Source organism: Chanodichthys erythropterus, chromosome 10 (genome assembly GCF_024489055.1).
Source record: "Chanodichthys erythropterus isolate Z2021 chromosome 10, ASM2448905v1, whole genome shotgun sequence".
Classification (NCBI taxonomy): Eukaryota; Metazoa; Chordata; class Actinopteri; order Cypriniformes; family Xenocyprididae; genus Chanodichthys; species Chanodichthys erythropterus.
The window spans coordinates 7,526,577-7,553,340 of record NC_090230.1 but is presented as its reverse complement, the minus strand read 5'-3'; the positions used below and the strand labels follow the sequence as shown (position 1 = coordinate 7,553,340).

General features: G+C 39.2%; 1 protein-coding gene across 2 annotated transcripts; it reads left to right on the top strand.

Annotated features, from left to right (window-relative positions):
* mxi1 (max interactor 1, dimerization protein) lies at positions 1 to 22,012 on the top strand. 2 transcript variants are annotated; one of them, XM_067395912.1, is made up of 6 exons: positions 1 to 295; positions 2,794 to 2,896; positions 5,760 to 5,789; positions 16,180 to 16,294; positions 18,089 to 18,302; positions 18,757 to 22,012. In XM_067395912.1, exons 1-6 carry the CDS (start codon positions 76 to 78, stop codon positions 18,918 to 18,920), a joined length of 846 nt encoding a protein of 281 aa, XP_067252013.1. In that variant the 5' UTR covers positions 1 to 75; the 3' UTR covers positions 18,921 to 22,012. The 2 variants fall into 2 exon arrangements, with proteins under 2 accessions (XP_067252013.1, XP_067252014.1); XM_067395913.1 differs by lacking the exon at positions 1 to 295 and adding an exon at positions 2,208 to 2,637.
* The last annotated feature ends 4,752 nt before the right edge of the window (positions 22,013 to 26,764 follow it).

The window sequence follows — 26,764 nt, the reverse complement described above, 5'->3', positions numbered from 1 at the left end:
ATCCACTGAGCGCAGCACAGCACAATAACTCACATACAGTTTCAATTCCAACCATATTCGCTGCACGGGAACAAAATGGTGAGGAGTGAAAGGCAACGAAGAGAGGTGAAGACCGAAGACTTCTTTCTGGAGTCTGAAACATCTTTGGATCAGCAAGATTTTGAGATGTCTACTTGTCCTTTCAATGACGTTTTCAACTCCAGAGACTCTTCCATGATAAACACTTTCCTGAAAAATGTACAAGTTTTACTGGAGGCTGCCAGTTACATTGAGAGCGCCGAGAGAAAAGACGGAAGTAAGTGAAATTATAGTGCACTTATGAGTGATTTTGACTCATTTGCGTATTGCAGAGAAACTGTTTCATTGTCAATAGACTCAGACAACAAAGGATTGAGTTCAACGAACAATCAGCCAAGTAGACAAGGAACATTGTACCCCGACATGCGATGCACAGCCACAATGCTTTTAAAGGATCAAGTTTCCAAAATGTAAAAGGAGCCCTTTTCATATTTTAACATGTGTTTATAATACACATAATCTAATGCAGATAGTTAAATTGTTTGGGTTGATTTCAGAGCTGTTTTGAACTGCACAAAGTGATATAATGCCAGATTTTATAATGTTCATGTATAATCAAACACACAAAATACAGGTGAGTTATTCCCTCTGCAACGCACTTAATGTCCCAAATCGCACACTGACTGTCCCAAGCTGGCATGCACTGTCATGGGGCAGTTCAGAGTCTAGCATTGTTCGGCAGTGAGACATGCCAGGCTGTTTGCCACCTCTTTCTCTCTCTCTTTTGAGGAACAACAAGTAAATAAATAAATAAATAAATAAATAAATAACATTTGCTGGCACAATACACACACTGACGTCACCTTTTACTGGTACAGCGTTTCGCAGCTTATAACTCTCTATCGCGCACGTATAAGTTAATTGTGTATGAATGATGATTGAAACCCACTCATCGTACAAATAAAGGCACTTGATCATATGACGTTGATTTTGTTTGAGCATTAAATTGTGCTTTGTCCAGATAGAGAATTGTTTATTATTATCCATTTTAAACGTATAAGACTAATCGTCCCTGAATAGAAACTAAAATATTATAATGAGAAGGTTAATATACAGCACTTTAGTAACAATAAAATTTAATTGTACTTTCATCAATTCGCTCCATTAGATCGCCCAATTTATTTTCATTATTCATTGCTATTTAAAGAAAGCACGAATCATACCGGTTAAATCTGAAATTTTATATGCAGACTGCATTTACTTCAAAAGAGTTCTCATTATTGCCTTCCTGTTTCTTAGGGGGTGTGTTCACATGACATCCACATGGCGCACATTGCGCTGATCTGATTGGTTAGAGCGTCTTGCGTTGGCGTACGCTTACTAGGGCCTCTGGCCAATCACAGAGCTGCGGTGCTGTGATGTCATATGTTGCTGGGCCTGGCTTAAACGAGACTGGAAGTGAGGGGTTGTGGGAGTTGAAGTGCGCTGTATCCAAACTGGAAAAGAGCATTAAAACGGAATTTTTAAAAGATTAACAGCGTTATTATGCCTTTTACAATACATAACGCAGATGAAAGTTCCCTTTTGTTACATGACTACTTACCAATGAAATAATAAATAAATGTATACATGAAATATTGAAATTTGAAATATTGTTATTAGCTTAGACTGAACTGCTATGTAGGAAACCTGGGTTTCAGTAACAGCATCGCCCGGTACGGTTATTATTAAAAAAAATAATGAAAACTGTAATTAGTTTTGTATTAATGAATATAAAATGTATAAAAATGTATAAAATTAATATTTAACATTTTCCAGCAAATAAGAGTAAAACAAACATACATACATTATATATAAGGGTAAAACATGCATACAAATGAGAGTAAAACATACGCATATATATATATATATATATATATGTATGTATGGTTTACTCTTAATTGCTGGAAAATGTTAAATATTCATTAGGTAGCTTTGTCTTATTTGTGTATAAATGTGCCCAATCGGCAATAATAGTTATTGAACTAATATCAAGGATAGAGTTTAACAATCTAAGCAAGGTTATTCTTTTAATATGTATCAGCAGGCTTTAAATCAGATTGTGTTTTCCGAGTTAAAGGGCCGGTTGGGTGAAGGACTCAATTTCCCACAATGCCCTGCGCCGAGGTCTCTATCCGCTCAGCTGTTAAAACAGTAGGTAAACAAACTGGGGGAGGAGAAAAGAGCGCAAGCATCAGGGACTTCGTAGGCTGGGCTCTCGGGGACTCTTTTGTACCTGTTTCTATTAATTTTATACACTTTGTATTCGACTGTTTTCCTAAAGCACTTTTACTACTTTGATATTCAGGCGTCGGATGTTTTATTTGTGTTTAATTTCCGGTAGCTAGCTTGTTAACAGTGAAGGAAATACCTCGAGTCGACGGTTCAGCAAATAGAAACAAAAACACAAAACAAGTGAATCTTCGGAGGGTTATTCAATGCTACGTTTTGCTACGCGATAGCTGTCATCCTGATCACATATCAGATAAAACATCTCTAGATTGATTCAAACGATGACTGCTGTGCTGAATATCCAGAGGTTACTGGAAGCAGCCGAATATATAGAAAGGAGAGAAAGAGGTACATGATATTTGATGTTTATTAATAACTTTTACAACATGGCACCTGTCGTGTCCTACAGATCAACGTGTTTTGAAGTGTATGTGGTATTTAAAGGGACTTGGACCTATTCTGTGCGATCAGAGGTGTGACACGTTTCTGCGGTGTCTTTTTCAGAGTGTGAACACGGATATGCCTCGACCTTTCCGTCTATTCAGCACTCCAGCTACCAGAGACAAAGGAAATTCCGAAATAAAAAGTGCAACAACAACCACAACAGGTAAGCACATGATCTGACTCCACTTCCACAAGTAGGGAAAAAATGCTGGAGAAAAGCCAGGAAGAGACGTGTGCATACTAACTCACACTGCTATGACATCTGTCAGGACCGATAACTGCACTATATGGCCATGAATTATTGCTGCTGTATTTTCTTGAGCATTTTCTATTTGCTTTTTAAACCCCTTTTAATTTCTGGTTTGGTTTTGTCATGTTTAAAAGCAGTATAAACTTTTAAATGCATGATGGACCTTGCTATAATTAGTTAAATGTACACATATATGTTGTCAAATGGGCATTACAGCGTGCTGTATTATTATTATTATTATTATTATTATCTTCATTATGTTTCTTGCAATGTTTTGGGGGGAGGGGAACTCTCATCAGCTGATTGTCAAACGGGACTGCTGCAGCGCTGAGGTTAGGGAGCGTGCGAAAACTCACGTCCTGTTTTCGCCTTTAGACGCCATGGGGTTTCGTTTTGTTTGAACCGAAAGTCTGTAATGTGGACATTTTCGGTTTATTTTGACCCGTAATCGCTAAATATCTGCCAAATGTTCCGTTAAAGAAAAACAACCAAATTAGTTTTTGCACTGTTTATCAAGAGAAGATTATTTTAATTTGAGCTCGGACCCTTGAACACACGGCTCTTATTTACAGCAACTGTTGTTTTCAGGCTGCCAAGGTGAACAGCCTGAGGCGTCTTTATTAAATGATCTTTCCACGTTATTCTCATTCTAAAACTTGTTTTGGAAAATTATCATCCATCATATCCCGCTAAATGTCTATTTAATGAAAGAAACAAATCGAAAAAGTACTAACAGGCTTTTTAATCCGCCTTTTGTTGAATCTCGAAAATGGTGCACGCGACTATGATGGGGGGGAAAAAAAAGAATAATAAACATTAATTTGGTAGACTGTTTACTAGCTTTTGAGACCCCCTAAAAAATAAATAAATCAATAAATAAATCTAGGTAGTCCACTCACTAGGTTTTGTAGTGGCCAAAAAATGCCAACTCTGTGTAATGCAGGCATAATTCATTTAAAAGGCTATACTCTCTCTATTAAATGATAATTCCACGTTAATCTCCTTGTAAAACATGTTTTGGTAAATTATCCTCAGTCCTTTTCCACTAAATGTCAATTTACTGAAAGAAACAAATTGAAAATACAGTATCAGGCATTTAAATTGTCTATTAGAAGAGAGTTTTTGAATAACAAAAATGGTGCATCACTATAATGCCAACAATGTTACTTTGGTTGATGATTTACTAGTTTTGAGATGCCCAAATGGCAATAAATGCCAACTGACTTGGCAGTTCACTCTTGTTTATTAATGGATATAGGAGGCAACTCATGTTTTATGATGCCTAAAATGCTGTGGTTAAGTACTTCACTAGGTTTAGAGATGCTCCAAATTTCTGTTTCTGTAGGCATTTTTCCAGGTTTTGTGATAGCCCAAAATGCCATCTAGGTGAGCAGCTCACATGGTTTTGAGACAATGTGTGCGTGTTAGTATGTTTAGGGTTATGTCAGTGCCGTCTGTTTCATTTCACTTCATTTCTAAGTATCAGACATCTTGATGACTGGTCTCAGGTCTGTGTTACTGTACACAAAGCGAGCACTGATGGAGGGAATGTAAAGGAAACACTATCTGATCATCTGGCATGCCTGTGTGTAGGTGATTCAGTAGACTGACCCGAGGAGAGTTCATTCAGGCCGCATCAGTTAAAATGGAGATGGTGGAACGATAGTGGTTTTAATGCATTTTTGTGCATTCAAACAAGATTGTTACACTTGTGCTGTGAATAATAATTACAAATACAACAGTATATACGCTATAAGTAAAAATTATCCGTTAAGTTTACGGACACAATGCAGTGTGTAATTCAAACACCTGTGAAAAATACAAAAAATTCCCTCATATTTAAACAGTATATTTGACTCTATTTTTTACAAACTTTAAGTATCACACAAAATTAAGACTATGAAAACAGAGTCATACTGTTAATGTTTGTTTTTTTCACATCTTTTCCTCCCTCGCTCCATTTCTCCTCCCCACTGAGCTCACAAGCATCCTCCCGTGTGAAGCGGCAATACCATAAGGTCAGATACAGGATGCCGGAAAACATGCTCTTGGTTTTAATAGTTGCCAATAAAGAGAAGTGGTCACATGACCCACAGAGAAGTAGGCCCTCGCTGCAGCCACGTCTTGCTGCTCCTGCAACGGCATTGCCATGCATCAGTTTGGCCGGCCATTTAGAGCTTTGGAAAAGCTTTCAGCATGTTGCCACACAAAGAGCCTCTTAGGGGGACGGCTGATTCACTTTACATTATTAACATAACACTGACTCGTGCTCTTAGAGAGGGCGAGAGAGAGAGCGTCCACTGGCACTCACTCATTGTACGAAGAGGAGAGCTCTCTCACGTGCTCGCATATAGGCTGGTCATTGTGCTCGCTTTCTCTGCTCTGCACACTTAATTTCTCTGTCTTTTTGCTGCAAACAAAGAGTTGCAGTGACATGTGGGTCATTTAGAGGAGCCTTTATAATTCCCTCTGAAGCCACTGGATCAGTTATGATGGGGGAGCTGGTTCAACCCTCCAATAAAGATTAATTAGTAAATCCATTGGAACCTTTAATGACGTATAGTCTTTATCTTTATGAGCGGCCAAGCTTTTTTCCTTTTGCACGGTCTCTGGTCTCAAGATGAGAGCTGATGTTTAATTTAGGAGCTAAGTGCTCGAGAAATGAGCTTGTGTTTATGATGAGGGTTATGATAAATACCTTTAGTGCACTTAATTCCTCACAGACTCACAAAAAAGTTGAAGTTTGCTCATTCATTGCTTCTGGTTTGTTTTATAGGTCCACACACAATGAGTTGGAGAAAAATCGGTAAGTACGATTATTACGTTTTGTTTTTTCCATTTAATTTTAAGGCTAATTCCTGTTGCACCGACAGACATCAACAGATATGTTCTTCAGGTTTTGTTGAATCTTTGTGTTAACCCTGTAGGTGTTTGTTGTCATTGCTCTGCACATGTTTACACTGATTGAACTTGTTTAGTCTGTGTTTGTGGGGTTGTGGAATGTCTGAGAAGTGACGTACTGTAATCTGGTGATTGTCGCCGTCTGACGGTTCATTGTGAATTAGTCTTGATAGTATAATACTTGATAGTATAATACTTAAGGGGTTAGTTCACCCAAATATGAAAATTGTGTCATTAATTACTCGCCCTCATGTTGTTCCAAACCCATAAGGCCTTCTTCGTTCTCCTACCGCGTGGTCTCCTACGCTGTTCACGTTGTAAACACAGTGCAATACAGGGTCCAATACAGGGTCTGTAGTCACATGGAGTGTTTTAACAATGTCTGTGTATTTCATCAAAAATATCTTAATTTGTGTTCTGAAGATGAACGTAATGTCTTTACGGGTGTGGAACGACATGAGGGTGAGTAATTAATGACAGTTCAGCCAAAAATGAAAATTCTAACACTTTAAACTTGCATTAGCCTCATGAGCACCATGAATCAAACTTGTGCACTAATTGACCACATGATTACAAATGGATAAAAATGATTAGAAAAAAGGTGAGAATCTGCAAGGAGCTGTGATACGATATTATATTTATATTTGGGCCCCAATATGAGAACATTGGTTTAGATCAGGGGTGTCAGTCTCAGCTCCTGGAGGGCCACAGTCCTACAGATTTTAGTTCCAACCCTGCTCCGACACACAAACCTGTAGGTTTCAATTAAGCCCGAAGGACCTAATCAGCTGGATCAGGTACATTTAATTAAGGTTGAAGGTAAACTCTGTAGGACTGTGGCTGTTCAGGAACTAAATTATTAGGGTATGTCTATATGACAACAATTTAGTAAAAACGGAAACGTTTTTCCTCTGCTTTTTTTGTGTACAGACGACAACATTGTCAAAAGATCCTCAAAAATGACTAAAAACGCTGTGTTATACATGCCAGGCCAGTAGTTGGCAATGTCACTTTGTAAAGAAACATTTTGCGCCTATAGACTGAACACATAATATGCATACACATGACATCACAAATTAGCATTTTTGGTGTGTATATTGAGATGATGACAGTATCATTTTCAAAAGCATTTTCAGGTCCTCAAAAGGCTGTTGTCTTGTAAATGAAACACCAAATTGAAATTTTAAAATTCATAATATATGAAAAAATTCAGGAGTTTTATCAGGAAGCTGAAGAATAGTACTACAATTGTCCTCAGCTTGTCCCTGCAGCAACAGGTAAATAAAAGTGAAAGTAAGTGTTGACCCAATTCTGCTAATCTAAGGGCATTCCCTCTCCTCCTGGCTCGCCTGCCCCTCGGTCCTAAACAACTACTGCAGCCACAGATTACTAGCCAGAGTGCAGAGAGACAACAGAAACCAGAGACATAATCATATGTCCTTTCTTTCACAATGTCAGTTGCATAATATGAAGAAAATTCACAGAAGGAAGCTAGCTATTGTTGTAGGTGTACATTATTAAGAAAATAGTGGTTATTTCTTCGAAATGTCCCAAACCCATGGGTGGAGTTTTTCGTTGAAATCACCACCCATGTGTGGTGTGAGCATAATGCGTGAGTGTTTACAGATGATGCACTGTAAGTTCTAGTCTCACAAGTTCTTATCTGATAGGCGTTCGACACCGGCAGTGCGGGGCCTGCTGTTTAGGCACTGTGCACGCGAATACTGGAGGCTCCACTTCAAAGACTCAAAATAACTCTTGTCTAGACGAGCAGGAACTCCTTTGTGACCCTTTATCTGAAAACCTGGAGCTCTATTAACTTGCCTTAAGCACAGCCTACATGGAGTGTCATGTGAATTTGCTTGCCAGCCATTTTGTATGGAACATGGGTGAGACGAAAAAACTTCCAAGGTTCCAAGGTTGTCCAAAGTGAGCAGAGACTTATTGGTGGACCAAAACACAGTTTTATTTCAAACAGTCTTAAATACACCATATGTATGTGTTTGAAAATAGTCTCATCTCCTCCCAGACCAGCTGTGTTTCTCAGATAATGTCAACACATTTGAAGGGTTGTCACTGTGCCGACATGGGGTTGTATGGGTTTGGGGCAGATAAAGATGCCAGGGCTTGTTGGACAGCCTTTAGTGTCAGCACAAACAAATATTACACAACACATAATGACGAGCAGCTACACCCAGCACTAAACCATATTTCCCCTGACTCCACATTAATATACTATCTATTACTGTTCTCAAAGATTGGACACCAATTATTCTTATTTTACCTAATATTCCTATTTTATTTGACCTAATAACCCTAATATTCCTTCTAGCTTGTGATACACAACAATACCTTGAAATTGTCAAGTGCCTTGGTCGGCCCATACGGAAGCACAAGAGGACAGTTTACTGCTTGCCAAAGCCTTACTGCAGTCCCGAGTGGCAAGCGGTAGCCATTTCGTGTCAGGCATCACATACACTTTCTGTTTGATGAACACGTAAGATAGATCATAATGTTTTTGTTTTTGTCAGAAAGGAAGAGGAAGGAGATGAAAGCCTTGTGACCGCATTCCGGCTTCTCGCAAGCCGCAGCACATATACAGATAACATGTGTGCTCATACAAGCATGTCGCTGTTTGATCTTATGATGGCTTTGAACAAATGTGGTGAGCCTCAACTTCCTGAATTTGGGTTAGGTTGCTGAGTTCGGATGTCAGAATGTATTATGGGCTAAGGAAGATGTCGAATTGAACTGAAATCACTGATTTCATTTCCAATTATGGGTGTTATGTGGTTGTTAATTACTGGGTATGTGCAAGTGAGGGTGTTTGTTTGTGTGTTAAGCACGTTGTCGTGGTTGTGTGGGCCGTGGTGTGTTTGACAGTCAGAATGCAAAGGCTCAGGAATAAAGCTGCCAAGCTGGCTTACTGAAAATAGACCAACAGCCCTAAGAAAAGATCTTTCAGAACGAAGGGGAGCACGGGCTGATTGGCTACAACACTCTTCAATGAGAATCATGAGGAATAAAGTCATAGAAGATAAAACGTCATCCGTAGTCAAGGTGTTCTCCTCAAGAACTCGCTGCCGATGACCTTATGTGTTGTCCTCCCCATGTTCTAAGGCAGTTCAGAGGAAGATGGAGTCAGAACATTCTGCTTCCCCTGGGAATTCCGGAAACCCTCTGGAAGGGAAGCCAGAACTGGCTGTTCTCGCTGACCTGATGCCTTGTAAGCTTTTCTTGGCCAGCAAAAGCAGCTTAGGAAGTGTGATCTTTGGTCAAGTAAGCAATGCAGACTCGTACACGTGCCAGGGCATGTTTGCAATGCACGCGTAGACGCACACTCATGCTATGGAAGGTTGACAAAGCTCTGGGTGTTTTGGGTGAGTCAGGAAGGACACACACCCTGTGGCAGTCTTCAAGTTCTGTTGGAAGGGTATAGCAGAGGACATTTGAGATTCGGGGGCCACTAATGCTCTGCCTTGCCCCACATTTACTGTGTTCTGTAAAAGAACACTGTGTTTCATTGCATAAAGATACCCAGTGTCCCTTAAAATACAACACACAAGCAAATTCATGAATTGCTGGCTGAAATCTAAAAGCAAGTAACATTCCTAAGTAGCAAAATCAGTTGGATGTCATCAGCAACACCCTCAAAACCTGATAATGTAGTTTTTATGGTTTGTTTATACATTTGTGTCAAAGTGTGACAATTTTTCAAACCTGTCAAGGTTATAACCAAACACCCACAGGACTGGGCAGGGAACAAATGTAATTGCTTAATGACTGGGCAAACTACTTATATGAAATATTGGGGTGATGTTTCGTTCTCAATGTGAATATGGTTGTGGTTGTGGCCCTGGGGCCTACCGCAGAGTGTCATATAGTGAGTTCTGCTTGGCCTATGGAATCATCATGGCAAGCTGAACAAAGCCACACTGTCCACCTATCCAATTGGTGGAGCCCCTGAAGGTCAACCAATCATAACCAGCCACAGGGATCTGCACCATTTCTTTGTGTGTCATGGCCTTTGATCTGATTACAGAAGAGTCCTATGGCCGTTTGCCCTTCCACCACCGCTGTGTTTATTTTTTGTGTTTGGATTAGGCATCCTTCTGTGGAAGTAAAGTGGATTGAATGGATTTTCTGAGAGAGAGAGTGGTGTCATCCAAACATCTGGTGACGTTTCTGTTTTCTGATTTCATCCCGTTTGTTTTTGGGATCACCTCACGTTTATTAGATTAACCAAAGTGTCCACAACGTTCTGGCCAATTGAAATACACGTAATAAAGAGCCGTATAATAGAGAATCTGTGTTTGTCATGCACATGGCCATCTGCAGGAGCTTTAAGGATGGGGGAAGCAATCACATGACTACACACATAAACTCATGTGAGTGGGGTCTGCTGGTCTGGGCTGTGTGGAGCAGATTACAGCTCAGCACGTGTGAACTAATCCATGTGTTACTGATGGGCCAGAGCGGGCCTTGCTCCTCCACAGCTGTTACTGTCTGAGTTTATATTTGCTTCTTTATTTCCCTATGGTCTGTAGCCATCACTCTGCCAGTAGTGTGTTTATGTACATGTGTTTAATCAGGGGTGCAACAGTGGTATATCCTCGGCCTAATGTAAGTATCATTCTGTCTCCCCCTAATAGGGATGAGTCCCAATGTTCAGCTAGTTGCTCAACAACTGACTAGATGATTGGAAGTATGACTAGTTTATCCATGTATTTCATTTGTTTTTAGTTTTTATATTTATGTTATAGTTCTATAATTAGCATGCTTTGCCTTAGTTTGTTAAAGGGTTAGTTCACCCAAAAACAGCGTCTGCCAATACTGAGCCAATGTTCTGAAGTGGAACCTGGAAGCGCTGAACGTAAACAGCATAAAAGAATGACATAGAAGAGAAGATATTGTTGAGTAAAGTCGTTATTTTTACTCAAAAAGTATTCTCGACGCTTTATAAAATTAAGGTTGAACCACTGCAGTCACGTGGACAATTTTAACAATGTCTTTAGTACCTTTCTGGACTTTGACTGTGGTTGTTAAATTGCTGTCTATTGAGGAGTCAGAGCTCTCCGATTTCATCTTAATTTGTGTTCCGAAAATGTCTTGTGGGTGTGGAACGACATGAGGGTGAGTAATTAATGACAGAATTTTCATTTTTGGGTGAACGAAACCTTTAATAGTTAATAGAAAAGTTGTGTCTTTAAATTAATCTCATTTAAAGGATTAGTCCTTTTTTGAATACACTTTTTTCTGGCGCCGCGTTCGTTCCATCAACATCTTGGATGACATGGGGTGAGTAAATTTATCAAGAAAATTGTATTTAAAAGTGGACTAATCCTTTAAAGTAACTTTGCAACAACCTTACATGTACAGAAGGTTGACTTTGGCCATTGCAATGCATCTCAATGCATCACAGTTTTTTGAGTATCCCACCACAAGAATTGCAAAAAGTAAAACATAGTCCAACTTTTAAAAATCCTTCTTGAAACCCTTGCAGCCCATTCCATTATGTTGTGCTCTGTTGATGTTGACTACTAGTCAGTCAAGTAGATATTTACGCAACCCACCCACTAGTTGATTTTGAAGAAATGTATTTTTGCACACCCACCCCCCCTTTGTGTGTCATACAGTAAGCTGTCATTGGTTCACCCCATGCACGGCTCAAAGGCTTCTTTGTTTGCGAGCATGTTTACATAGAGTGCCGTCACAGTGTCTGTGTGTACTGTATTTCCACCACTATCTCTCTCTTCCTCCCACCTCTTTATTCATCTCCTTTTCATTCTCTCCATCCTGACTACCCCCACCTTCTAACTTTACATCTGTAACCATCTCTCCCTCCCTCTCCCTCCCTCGCTCTCTGCCCACATTTAAAGGTTGCTTTTATTCCCAGCATGAGTGTATGTTGCTTTTAGGTTGGTACATCTCTTTAATGTCATGCTAACATAGCTTTTCGTCCAGTTTTCGGACAGATTACACGCGAACGGAAGACTAGCAGCAATAATGGCCACCCATCTGTGTGCGTTTACGTGGTGGGGGAGGATACCGCTCTCATTTAATCTGAGAGCTGTTTGAGAGCTCGGGACTATTACTGATATGATGGGAACACTTCTGACGCTCACTCATTGTGACATCATGACAGAAGCATGGGGCCAAACCTTTAAATAAAACAAGGCTTAAACAAGCTGGTAACCCAGATGAAGCTGTCAGTCCCACTGTATTGATCCGATCCAAACTAGGGCTTGAGAACTCAGAGTCTGTTCTCGCTCTATAATCTGTGCACTGGTGTGCAATAACCCAGTCATGTGACCTAACGCTCCAAAGGCATCATGTGAGGCCTTAGATAAAACACATTATCAAAGGGGAATCTGTAGGAAAACCCTGCCTTTTGTAGAGTGCATGCATTGCTGTATGGAACCTCCATTTCTTGCATTTCTTATCAGTGCAGTGCTGTGCGGATTTCTGTTTGCTGTGCAGACAGAGGTGCTGATTCTGCGTGGGAAAACGTGACATTTCTTGCAGTGGATGAAGCAAGCTATGTTTATACACAAGTATATATGTATAGTTGGCAAATGGCCAAGCCTACACATAATATGCACCTTTTTTTTTTTTTCATGCGCTTTGTGGGAGAGAATATGTAGATTTTTGGGTTCTTGATGCAGATTACAATTTGAGAATGTGTTTATGTAGAATTATGTCCCTCTCTTGACCTTGACTTTAGTTATTACCATGTCAAGCCCCTGACATTATGCCAGCTCAATTCATTATTTACCAATAAACTACGCTGAATCTGGGGCAAGCATGTGTTTTCACCCCTAATAAACCCCCCCCCCACACACACACACACACTAGAGGGCCAAACTCACACTATATGATGTTTCACTGTCTTACTGTTGTCCATATTCACATTCCATCCATATGTGTCTAACATTCATGTTATTTTACAATGTGCTGCATTTACTTAAAAATCTTAATTTTATTATTTCCCAGTGTAAATAAAGAAATAAAGATATATGTTTATATTACAATGCAAGTACTATCAATGCAACAGACATTGTTTGCATAGCTAAATGCAAACAAACATTTCATGATCGTGACAACCTATGTGTTTATTTTTATGAGTCATTTCAAGAGCATGTGAAGATGTTTTGTCGTAATAAGATTCTTGCTTAGGGTGTAAGAGAGAGCATGTCTGAACATGCAGAACCATAAGGGGCATGTTTGATTTGAGTTATTATTAAACTGAGTTGTGGAGAATTCTCTATATGACTAATGCAGAGGAGTGTAAAATTCAGCTTGTTAACCAGAGCCAGATCTTGACCAGAAGAATACACTCAGCTTACAGCTTTGAAGCACAGATTCTGCACACCCACGATTATCAAGGGCCATTCATTTACTCTGTTTTAAAATTAAATTAACTGCCTACGGAGGCAGCATTTTAAGGCATCGTAGTTAAATTGTTTTATTAAAATTCAAATGCTTCTTTGTGGAGAATGCAATCGCAGAAAGCATTGCGTTAAGAATAGTTGATAAAAATGGAATTGGTCAAGTCTTACTTGCAGAGGGCTGTTTTTATTTATGTCTGTTCATGTAGTGCTACGAATCAGCCACTTCCATGTTCCATCACTGTTCACTCTTGAAAATGAAGGTTCCAAAAGAGGGTTTTCTTAGGCAACGTTTACACTTTTCCGTTTTAAAACGCATTAATTTTGCTACTGGCGTCCACACTACTTCTGAGTTTTCGACCCTTGAAAACTGAGACTTTTGGAAATGCAGCCACCCCCATTTTAGATTGAAAACTCCAGGGTTGTGTTTTAGTGATGGACCAAAACGGAGACACTTGAAAATGAAGGTATGGCTGCCCACATTCACTTCCTGATTGGGTCTTCTCTTCTGGATCATTGCGTATCCTTCCCTGATTCGCCAAGCCCCTATAATATGACCATTACGCTACTGGAAGACGACAATAACAGACCAGTGTAAACAATAACATGGAGACGGAACTGCAAGCTTTGCTGACTTTGTTGTCCTTTGTAGAAGCCATTGCGCAGTTAAACTCTGCATTTCATAATACTGCAGCTACCTACAAGATGCAATCTAATATTAGAGCAATTGGCATGCCAAGTGTGAATGGTCATGTGACATGTGTTTTTGAGAGTATAGCGTGGACGGAGATCTTTTCTTAATTGCAGTGGAAACTATTGTTTTCATGGTAACACTTTACAATAAGGTTCATTAGTTAAACATTAGTTTATAAATTTAACATGAACTAATCATGAGCAATACATTTGTAGCAATACATTTTTGGTTCCCTAAAGAATTTTTCCTCTGTTTAAAAAAAAAACCTTTTGTGGAATGAAGAGGTTCCATGGATTTTAAAGGTTTTTCATGGAGCCATAGATGCACATAAAGAACCTTTATTTTGAGATTTAGGATGCCACCTTAGAAGGCAGCTGCCTATATGGGAAGCAATCTGTTAATTTTTGGAACAAAGCTAATGTGATAAAGTTCATCTGTTACATAACCTTGCTGTGTAATTCACACTGCAGGTAATTCATAGTAACAGAAACACACAGGAAACACACCTACGTTTAAATAGACCATTTGACGTCTAGCTGTTGTGTATGCATGTTTTTGCTTTGTTTCAGTTTTGTTTTCTTATGTTATGCAATGGGTCTTTTTAGGAATCACAGAATCTAAAGTGCATGATGTCATAATTGGGTCTTTTAAAGATGTCGTTTTTCACTTTGCCTTTGAGATGACGAACTTGGTGATTGTTGTTTGACACGGTCTCTGTCTGGTGACTGAAGTGAAGTCATTTATCATGCCACACACACAGACCAAAGCAAACACGTGTATATATATACATACAGCCTTCCCAGCAAGCACTGCTTGTGTGTGTGAAGTGACGCCCATTATGTCTGGAGACAGATGATATGGGGGATAGCGTGAGAAGTATTTTAAAGATATTTGGGTTACATGTGGTTGCCATGCTAATGGGATTGTAGGGCAAAATCGGTGTAGATGAACTGGAGGCCTGGTGCAGTAATTTGTACGTGCTACAAATAAGTCTAAAATACTAGTCTGCCACCTATAGCCATTAATGCACTAAGTTGATCAATCAATGTCCACAGAGACTGAAGGCAGACAGTGGAACGTCTACAACGTGTGTGTGTGTGTGTGTGTGTGTGTGTGTGTGTGTGTGTGTGTGTGTGTGTGTGTGTGTGTGTGTGTGTGTGTGTGTGTGTGTGTGTGTGTGTGTGTGTGTGTGTGTGTGACTGCTGTCCTGATAACAGTGCCCTCTCGGTGGTGCTCAGTCATGGCGATAAGGCTTGTGATAAATCTACCGCCATTGTCGCAGGCCATACAGACTGTATGTGAAAGAAAGAGAGCAGCCATCTTCATTGCCGATAAGGAGGAATGCAAACGGAATTAATGTTGAAAAGCCTCAATGACACAATTAGAGAGATGCTCACTGATACCGATCACCCATACGCAAGCACACTCATGCCTGTGTGCGTTGTAAAATGTAGACAGAGCATCAGCTTGTATTTTACGAAGGGGTGTTAGACATCAATATTATTTTAGTATCTTAAGTTATTATAGTTTTTGTTAATAATTTGTATGTTTATTTTGATATTTTCTGTTTTTGTTTTAATTATAGATAAGCTTTAGTAAATTTATTGCTTTTTTTACTATGTTTATAGTTTTTATAAAGTTTTGGTACTTCAACTTAAACTAAATGGAAATGAGAAATGTTTACTTATGAGAAGTTTTTTATATTTTATATTCAGTTCAGTAATGACAACTCTCAAAATAGTTTAAGCATGTTAATTAAAATGGCAGTGTTAATGTATTTGGGCTTGGAGGACTAGATCTGTTATGCTGCTGCTGCATGAACACACATAAATCTTGTAACAGATCTAGGCAGGTGGAGCTGGGGGAGGTGGAGGGTTTCAGAGCACTGCAGGACTAGCCTACAGCAGATCAATAGATTTATCACAACACTGAACCAGACTATTGAAATAACCCCGTTGGATGTATGGAGTGAATTCTGCAGCTCACCTCTATGTCAGAAAAGAGATGTTTTCAACCTTGATCACTTTGATTTCCTAGAATGTAATCTTCAAGTAGTGTGGGTGTGTGTGCGTGCTTTGTGTTTAAGGTAGATAAAGAGGTGTTGTCTTGTAAGCTTTTGGCCAAACCACACATGCGCAGCAAGTTCATTGCTTTGTTTCAGGGTGTGTGCATGTGTGAATGAGGCTGACCGTTCTTTTTTTGTCATGTTTCAGACGAGCCCACCTTCGTTTGTGTCTGGAGCGATTGAAGGCTCTCATCCCGCTGGGACCAGACTGCAGCCGTCACACCACTCTGGGACTGCTCAACAAGGCCAAAGCACACATAAAGGTAAAGACACTTGTGAAGTGCTCCCATTGTCATCTGATGCTCCTAAATTAAGCAAATGAATGCTTTTCCACTGCTGGGCCAGTGCGAGCCAGGGCTAACAACCTGCCGGGTGGGGCCAATAGCCTCGCACCTCAAGCACAGAGGCCAAAATCAAGTTGCACTTCCACTATTGGGCCAGTACCCCAACAGTTCTACCCTAAAACACCACCAAAGAACAATGTCACACCATTTCACCAGCTGACTGAAAACTAGCTAGATCGCAAAATGAACATGACAGAAGCATACGTTCGGTCTCTACTTAAAGACTTAAGATTCCAACATCAATATTTCACCAATGTTTTACAGTAAAAAATGTTACTGTTAAAATGTTAATGTTAATGATCATGCTGAATCAAACTGGTTTTTACCATTTTACAAAACAACTCTGAGCATTTCTTTCTGATTGCAATTCGAGGAGGTTTGAGCTACCTCTCCTTCTCTATACTGTTATCCTTTCAGCCAGAGCAACAGAGGAGCTCATGAGAAGAAAACAGGAGTTATTAGTTATACGAGTTAACCGGAGTGTGTGACAGATCTGTGGATGCATTAGTCTTGTATTAACAAAGGCACAGGGTGGATGCATTAGTCTTGTATTAACAAAGGCACAGGGAAGAGACAGATAAAACATTAAACCAAATAAATACTGGGTATTAAATAAATAATATATTCATGTAAATAATTATAATCATATATGAGTTAAGCAGTCTCTGGTATTTTCCATAAACGTGTATATTTATTATCACAATGATGAGCAGTAAAGTAGCCTTTAGCATCACAAATAAGAATATCTCTGCCTAAGGTGATCAGTAGCCAAATACAAGCTGTTTTATTTCACATGAATCAAGTCGACACAAGTCGGGGGCCAAAATGTTGGGATCACATGACTAATTGTATTAGTCTACATCACATATGTATTAGCTTTATATATGTTTCTGATCTGAATCTGTGTCATCAACCATAAGCCAAAATGCATAGAGTATGTAAAGGATTACACCTAAGATATTCACATTATTAACATCCACACATTTAAACAGCCACTAATCCTTAAAAAGAACACACCGCTTCCTGTAAATAGAGCCACGTCCCTTAATGTGACAATTTAGTTTCTATCCCTTAAGAGCTTTATTGTAAAACACATGTCAAGCACTACAGACAGATACTTGCTATTGTTGAAAATATGTATGTGAAGATAACCCTTTATTTTCAGTTTGGTCTTCGTTTTGATGTCTTACTGGTTTTCCCTTCCATAACAGGTTTAGCTGTCCCGACCAGTTATGTGTGTGCGCACGTGTGTGCGTGGTTTTAGCTGGGGATCATGCTGTATTGTTCTAGCATAATGTATTATAAGGTCATGAGGGTCATGTGTGAAGGGATTATTGATCTGAACTGGGTTCAGAACTGTAGTAAACAAATCCATCAATCACATGAGCTTGACAAAACATACACCTCTTTAAATCATTCCATCATTTCCTGCTGTTTTATGTAGCATGATGTTAATTAAGTTATCAGAAGGTTTTTTAGTGACAACTGGTTAGTGCTCTTGGGGTCAACACAGGTTTGAATCTGGCTTGCAACATTTCCCAATCCTGAAGCAATGATAAAGGAAAAAACAAATTAAAAGTCTTGTAGTGCCAAATATGTCTTTACTTATGCATTAGTTGTAATAACCATTGATAACATTGTGAATTCTTTTGTATGTGCTGTTGGGGATTTTCTGTAATTATCCGTGAGTCACCGTTCTTTGTCTTCCCACAGAAACTGGAGGAAACGGAGCGTAAGTCTCAGTATCAGTTGGAGAATTTGGAGCGAGAGCAGCGTCACCTCCAGCGGCGACTGGACCTGCTGCGGGGCGGCGGGGGCATTTTGGAGGACGTGTTGGAGGGCGTGCTGGAGGGCGAGAGGATACGCACTGACAGCGTAGGCTCCACCCTCTGCTCCGAGCGATCAGATCGCTCTGATTCAGATCAAGGTTGGAGCTTCATGATAATAATCTATTATATAGCTAGTAATAATAATAATAATAAAAAATAAATAATATCTATCTATCTATCTATCTATCTATCTATCTATCTATCTATCTGTCTGTCTGTCTGTCTGTCTGTCTGTCTGTCTGTCTGTCTGTCTGTCTGTCTGTCTGTCTGTCTGTCTGTCTGTCTGTCTGTCTGTCTGTCTGTCTGTCTGTCTGTCTGTCTATCTATCTGTCTATCTGTCTGTCTATCTCTGTCTGCCTATCTATCTATCTATCTATCTATCTGTCTGTCTGTCTGTCTGTCTGTGTATCTGTCTTTCTGTCTATCTATCTGTGTATCTATCTGTGTATCTATCTGTGTATCTGTCTGTGTATCTGTCTGTCTGTCTGTCTGTCTATCTAATGTAAGGAAAATGTTGTCTGACTTTGTTTCACTCTCTTTCTGTGGGCACAGAAGAGATGGAGGTGGACGTGGAGAGCACAGAGTTCTCTCATGGAGAGCTGGACAGCATCAGCACAGCCAGCACCAGCGATCTGGACGACCACAGCAGTCTACAGAGCACTGCCAGCGATGAGGGCTACTCCTCCTGCAGCATCAAACTGGCCTTCAGCTCATAAAACGAGCTCCCTTTTACACACACACAAACACGCACACACACACACACACTATCCCAGCCTTTGAAATGAGTCCCTTTCCCTCCTTAACCAATCAGAGACTTTTAAGTCAGGTGACCAGAACACCACCGCCCTATAGAATGCCTGATTTATTGTTTTAAGTTTGTGAATGTATCTGAGAGAATATGAATGAGATGGAAACAATCTGTGATTGTGAATTAATTGGGTTATTAGATGGTGTTTTATTCCTGAATAAGATTTTTCTGAAAATTGTCAGCATCTAAATCCCCTTTTTCCGAAAGGAAAGCTAAGATGTATAAAAAAATAGATGTTGATTTTTAATTCAAACCCCTGATTGTTAATTCTCTATATGAATGGGTCGTGAACTGGTCACTAGGGAAACTATTCAACTAAACCCACCCAAAGTGGATCACCTGAGAAGCGTATCAACACAAGAAGCCCCAAACCTGTCGATTTCCTTTTCATCCGGTCTAATGGTTCTAACGCCGCTGCTCAACGGCGACAAGGACTGTCATTGGTGCTACGTGACAAAACCAATAAAGCAGAAAGATCTACTGCATTCATCAAAGACAACAGAAAAACAACTATCCCATGGCTGTGGGAATTTTTGGTGCATTTAAACCGTGGAACCACTTTCCACGCTGCAGCTAAAACCCAGCGATCTTTGCACTCGACCGCATAGAGCCCTCTGTAGAACTGGCGCCACGTCAGAGAAATATCCACCCCTGCGTTTAACTAGATGTCTCTCCTGGCAGAAATAAGCAATAAACTCTTGTAGTCAGAACAACACATTAGCACTCCTACTCCTGAGACACAACGCTTGTGTCCGTCCAAAAGAGCAATGCCAACTTGCTCGTTTTTGTACATAAATACAATAGTTTAATAAATTAAAGTTAAAATAAAAAATGAGTTGAAAAAAGGTAGTTACCCATGGGTAGAAATTGCCTCTGTTGTCTTGTGTTTTGTGCATTTTAAATTATATTTTTGCAAAGATTGACTATCTTCCTCCTGAGAGTCTTTTGTGGTGGCATGGACAGTATTATTTGTTCATTATGCTGGATGAATCGCAAATGGTTTCAATTCTTTGGCTGCCCCAAGGAATTTTATGACTTTCTTTAAAACTAAACGAGAAGAAAAACAACACGCTGAAGTACTAAAATCGGACATCACACAAGAGGCAGTGGTCATGGGACGCCAAGGCGTGGACCTCTGTAGAAGGTATGCTAACTCTGAGTGGCGCTCATTATTTATTGTTTTATAGCTGAAAGGCATTCCACTACTTGTATCGTGTGCTGTGGACGTGGAGTGAGCGGCGCTTTCAAAGGGTGCTTTCACACTGGCAGTTCAGTTCAAAACGGGACACGGTTCGCATGAAAAATTGGTAATGTGAAAGCTGTCATGCGGAACCCTGAGCACACCGGGGTACTGAACCCTAGATTACCTGTAGCAGGTGCTCTGAGTTCAGTTACTGGAACTGTGGTGCGATACGCATGAATGTGAATGCAACTTGGGCTCGGGTGCGCACTCGTTCAGGAAGCGGAGTAACCTGCGCATGCAGTTTAGCCAATGGCAAAATCATTAGTTAAAATGCATGTAAGGGATGACATTGGTGATGATTTACCATGGATACAAGTGAGTGAGTGCAATCTGAGCGGCAAATTAATGGTTTGCAATCCGCTGTCTCCTCAAAAGTTTCTGTTTGCAAGCAGCAGAAAGCCGCCTTGCGACGCACATACAGTAAACCCAAGTGTCCTTCACTCTGGTGCGCATAATAGGACCAAATTAATAAAAAAAAACAATATATTGACCCTATCATGCACCGTGCACATTTGTGATGACGTACGATGATCGCAAATGTTAGAATTAAGTGTGAAACCAAACCAACGCTGTGGGGTCGCGCTGGGAACAAAATCGGACTCGGACCGCAGCAAACCTGCCCAGTGTGAAAGCCTCCAAACTCGGCACGAAGCGCTTCAAGCTCTTTCTTCCCGCTGTACTGTATGTTAAATTCATTTTTTTTCTCTTTATTTTGTGTGAAAAGAAGCATTCAGATTTTCCTCAAGTCGTATTTATTTTCTTTCCTTGATCTGAAATCAGAGGTAAAAAGGTTAACTTATTTTGCTAGTCAAATCTATGATGGCATTCCCCTCCCAATTCTGTTCCCTAGTTCTGTTGAAAACCGTAAATCCACTCCATCTGTGATGTATTATTTTTATTTTATTGTTCTTTCCCAAATGCAGAGCTGCTTTTTAGTGCATATTAAAGCCAAGTCTAATTTGTAATCGTTCTGCCTGCAATAGAGCAGCACGGACATCTGCTAGTGTCCCGATCCAGCATCAACCAAATGCTTTTGGCTGCTGAACAGCCCATATGTGTCGAGTAGTTCTACTCACCCCTGTTAAGAGAGTTTAAGTGTTGACTGTTTTAGTCGGGTATAAATTCATTGTGTTTAGAAGAAACTGTTTCGGTCGTGCGGAGGAAAGTCACTGTTTGCACGTTGGAACCGAATTCAAAGCGTTGCTCTATCAACACCTCGCCAAACCACAGACGAGAACCTCCATCGTCGTCCTCCTCCACAGAGGACACGGTTCTTTTTTCTTTCTTTCATTGTCTCTCCTTTTCATTCATATTGTTTTATTGGTTTATGAATCTGCACTATTTAAAGCCAGGGCCCATACTTAGATGCCAGTGCTTTTTTTGTTTTTGTTTTATTTTGTTTAATTTATTTTTTGAAGAGAATGGGCCATGTTCTTTTTAGGCCACCGTACCGACCCAGGCCCGTATTCAACGACACTTCCAAGAGAAATGGTGCCTGTCTGGGATCAGCTCTCCGACATCTCTGTGATCTAAGTCGCTCCTGAGGAAAAGAAAAATGTTTAACGGATCCTGAAACAGCATCTGTGTTTTTTTTTTTTTTTTTTTTTTTCTTAAGAGACTCGGGGAAAGGGGTTTGTTAAAGGCTAAGCTTTTCCACCCTGGGAGGACAGAGGTCCTGATGAACTTGTGGCCATTCTTTGTAAACATGCACTCTGATTCTAGCTGTGAGTTAAAATGCAATACTTACAATAAACACCAAGATTGTCAAAAAAAAAAAAAAAAAAAAAAAAAAAAAGATTAAGTGCCTCGTGTTTCTCTTTATTTTAGCCACTGATGTTTTGTGCAAAATATAAACAGAAAATTAGTTGGTAATCTGCAATATTGTATAACACAGTATTTTTATAACATTAATAATTTCCAGTATGGTGTAATTCATTTTAAATATTTTGCTAATATTTCATAATTTAATTTACAAACACAAATAATTGCATCTTTCAACACAAAATAATGAACTATTTTGAGATAATACGAGCCATTTGTCTTGCTGTGTATGCAGCTGCAGTTTGGTTACGTGCGGTCACTTTTCATTTAGCGACATCTTTAGGCAAAACTTGGTATATACTCCTGATACCCAGAAAAAAAGTTTTTTGAATTTAGTATATATATATTTTTAAAAATATATATATATATTATTCATATTTTATGCTATGTCCTCTGTAGAAGACACCAGGACTAAGTTGTTTAAAAAAAATAAAATGGCATGAAATGACATGTATAGGCAAAAACAATGGGATTTCTTTTTAATCACCAATCAATTTTTAGGGTTCAGTTTTTAACCAAACTTTGTATAAAGATGATTTTCAACTATGTTATGAAAGATGTAATGGAATTTATTGATATACCATTTTACTTTATGCAATATGTGGGTAAAATGGCCATACATGGGTTTTTCCATTCAATACACTGTAACTATTCACTGTATCTAATTTGCATATTAATGTATTCTTGGAGCAACATGCAGTGAAAAAAGAAGTGTAATAATGGGAGTAATAATTGGCAACATTTTCATAATAATATCTAATAATTAATAGGAATATTGATATATAATTTCTTTCCCTATTCACTTCTTGTATCTCCTAAAATGCCTGATAAACATGATTTAGGTCCTGGTGTCCTCTACAGAGGTCATGTATGAAATCAATGTCCTGTTTCGTAACAGAAAGTCATATTTTGATTTGAAACCCCATAACATTTTCCTGAGATGTTGATTCATAACAAACAATTTGAAAATTTATTCGATTTAAATGATAATTACAAAATATTATATTTCCATAAGAGTTCATTTTCAGTCATATTTAAAGACCAAGAAGTTGTTGTTGTCATAGTGAAACTTCTAAAAATTTGGTTTCTCTGCAAAGCCCTGAATGTACTCTTTACATGACAGCCTGACTTAAAACTGTGACATGTATGATGTCAGAGAAAATCACTAAAATATAATGTCTACTACAGAGGACAAAACTTTATTCCTGGGTCCCAGGAGGATATAGTTTTCTTTTTTGCATCAAGAAACTATAATATACACGTTATTATTATTATTATTATCATTATAAGATTAATTTTCTAATCATTTCTAATATCTATTTAGTCTCATAACAAAGACAGATCAGAATAAATATATGCATCATACCATTATTATTTATCCTCTTTTGCCCTCTGCAGGTCATTCATGATAATTTAGAGTTGCGTATACCTCCTGTTCTAGGTACATTAATATACACTATATTGCCAAAGTTTTAGGACGCCTGCCTTTACGTGCACATTTAACAACTTTAATGACATTCCATTCTTAATCGATATGATTTAATATGGAGTTGGCCCACCCTTAGCTATAACAGCCTCAACTCTTCTAGAAACGCTTTCCACAAGGTTTAGGAGTGTGTTTATGGGAAGTTTTGACCATTTTTCTAGAAGCGCATTTGTGAGGTCAGGCAGTGATGTTGGACGTGAAGGCCTTGCTCGCAGTTTCCGCTCTAATTCATCCCAAAGGTGTTCTATCGGGTTGAGGTCAGGACTCTGTTCAGGCCAGTCAAGTTCCTCCACACCAAACTCACTCATCCATGTCTTTATGCACCTTGCTTTGTGCACTGGTGCGCAGTCATGTTGGAACAGGAAGGGGCCATCCCCAAACTGTTCTCACAAAGTTGGGAGCATGAAACTGTCCAAAATGTCTTGGTATGCTGAAGCATTAAGAGTTCCTTTCACTGGAACTAAGGGGCCAAGTCCAACCCCTGAAAAACAACCTCACACCATAATCCCCCCTCCACCTAACTTTACACTTGGCACAATGCAGTCAGGCAAGTACCGTTCTCCTGGCAACTGCCAAACCCAGACTCGTCCATCAGATTGCCAGACAGAGAATCGTGATTCACTCCAGAGAACATGTCTCCACTGCTCTAGAGTCCAGTGACGGCGTGCTTTACACCACTGCATCCGACACTTTGCATTGCACTTGGTGATGTTGGATGGAGCTGCTCGGCCATGGAAACCCATTCCATGAAGCTCTCTATGCACTGTTCTTGAGCTAATCTGAAGGCCACACTAAGTTTGGAGGTCTGTAGCTATTGACTCTGCAGAAAGGACGAATGGACTTACTGCACAGGTGGCAACCTATCACGGTACCACGCTTGAATTCACTGAGCTGAGAGCGACCAAAGAGTATAGAACCCAAGAGGTGACACTCTGATATTTTTTTGCTAACAGCCATTAGATGGCGCTCTGGTAGCGCGGCTACCATTATGGGGTGAAAATACTAACTGGACCATAGAATCCTTCACATCTTACGCAACCAAAATCGGCGAATTTCACTGCCAAATCAGAAGCACAATAGAACAGTTTTTTAAATTAAGTCACCAGTAAATTGTATGGCTCCTACAGTAAATGTTGTATTGTCTTATATATGTTTTATTTTACCAGTTGTGGAATCCAACCATTCAACCATCTGAGGTAACGTAGTTAGCTTACTTTGAGTATTTCCATTTTAATGCAACTTTACACAATTATTAATAGTAAATTAATAATTAATACATTTAAGATCATCATGTTTGCAGTGAACAATATATTTCGGAACAAGTGGAATACTAATAATAATGGTATCTAGATCTGAATTGAAATATATATATAGGCTATTGTACATTTTAATGGACCACGCTGCAAACATAATGATCTTATAATACATGATGCATTGCTGTGTGCGTTATCGCATAATCCCCACTTTCGGACACTTTTGTTTTAACAGACATATGCAAAATCAAGCTGTCATATTCATATATTTATTGTCCAACATTACAAATTTTTCTGATGCATGTCCTTAATTGAATTTCATATGTTGGTATCAATTCAGTGTTTATAATGCTAATACTTGAACTTCAAAGAATGTTAACCCAAACTGGGTTTCTAGAGAGCAAATGTTTGTGAAAAAGTGGAAGTCTTAAACACAAAGTCTGTAAAATAAACTGTTAAAAAGATTTGATGATCACCAGTGATAGTATTTTATTCTGTGTTGTCATCATTCAGGTTGGATTTCAGCTTTAATGTACTTTTTTTTTTTTTTAAAACAAAGCAACAAAGCTCTGATATCACATAGACATATCAGATTGTTGACATAGATCAACTCATAGGCTATGGTGCAACTAGGGTTAAAGCATGTTTTAACAATGATTAGTTATTAAAATTATACAGGTTTAAAATAATGGCATTAGAGATAATGTCCACCCCATTTGTCAATCAGTGTCACAGCCCCTGACCCACACCACACGGAGTCGGGACCCTCTTGGCCCCTGCTGCACCCATCCACCACACCCTGGCAGTGGGGCCAAGTAGGCCTAATTAGTATCGGCTTCATGTGTCATCGGTGCATTTAAACCCTACAGCACACCATGGTCGCGGATCAACGTCGTCACCACCAAGCGTCCTCAAACTTTATTTAGAAAACAACTCTATTTAAAAACATGATTATATATGCGCTGTGTATGAATACTTATCCACTTTTTCATGAGACCAAATGTCACGTTTGTCATGATGACGTCTAAAGTCCCCGCCAAAGGAAGTAGTCCCTTTTAGCAATTTGTTAGCAACCGCCGAATTTAGGACACAGTAAAAGTTTAAAAAATCACAAGTGGGTTATAACTGGTGTGTTTTATGTCATAGATCAAAACGTGAAAGTATTTAGAGGCTTTGTTAACCACAGACCTTATTTCAGGCGATTTAACAAAAACCCATTCAAAAAACCCATAGACTTTACGGCGTTGGAACCAGAAGTCCTAAAAGGCTAACTCGCTTCCGGGTTTTGCCTACAAAAACGCGTCGTTTTGTGCTTTTGACTGCTGTAGCGCCCCCTTCAGGGCGAGTCTTGGTGATATTGTAGGCGGTATGAGAACACCAGCCTACCAATACTACCAGTTTCAAGTCTCTACGATTTACGATTTGGTCTGCCCGATCACTTTTAGGGGAGAATGCTGACCCTTGGAAAATGTAACAATAACAATATCATACATTCAGTTTTATGAAGATGATTCAGATTCGATGTGCTATGGCATTTTTTTTCCAGTATTTTAAAATAATAATACAAGTAATACAAGATGATCACATTTGACAAATATTGAATAAATGCACATTATTTTATGACTATTTTCAGCAAAAAAAAAAAAAAAAAAGAAAATAAAAGAAAAAGATGGCTAAAGCATGTTATTAAACTCAACTGAGACACAAACCAAAACCAGAAACTTGTTCCAGTTGTTTGTTCACTTGACATACGTAAACATGGTCTGTCACCTTTGTAAGTGACAAAAGCACAAATGAAATGACATTTAATAACATTATTTAGATCTAAAGTGCTTCTCATAGATCAGTGAGATTCTCTGATTGTTCTGTAAAACCTCCTTCATCTGTTATTGACTGTAGAAGAGAGAAGCTGTACACGGTCTGACAAAACCTGCATCATACAAGTCATG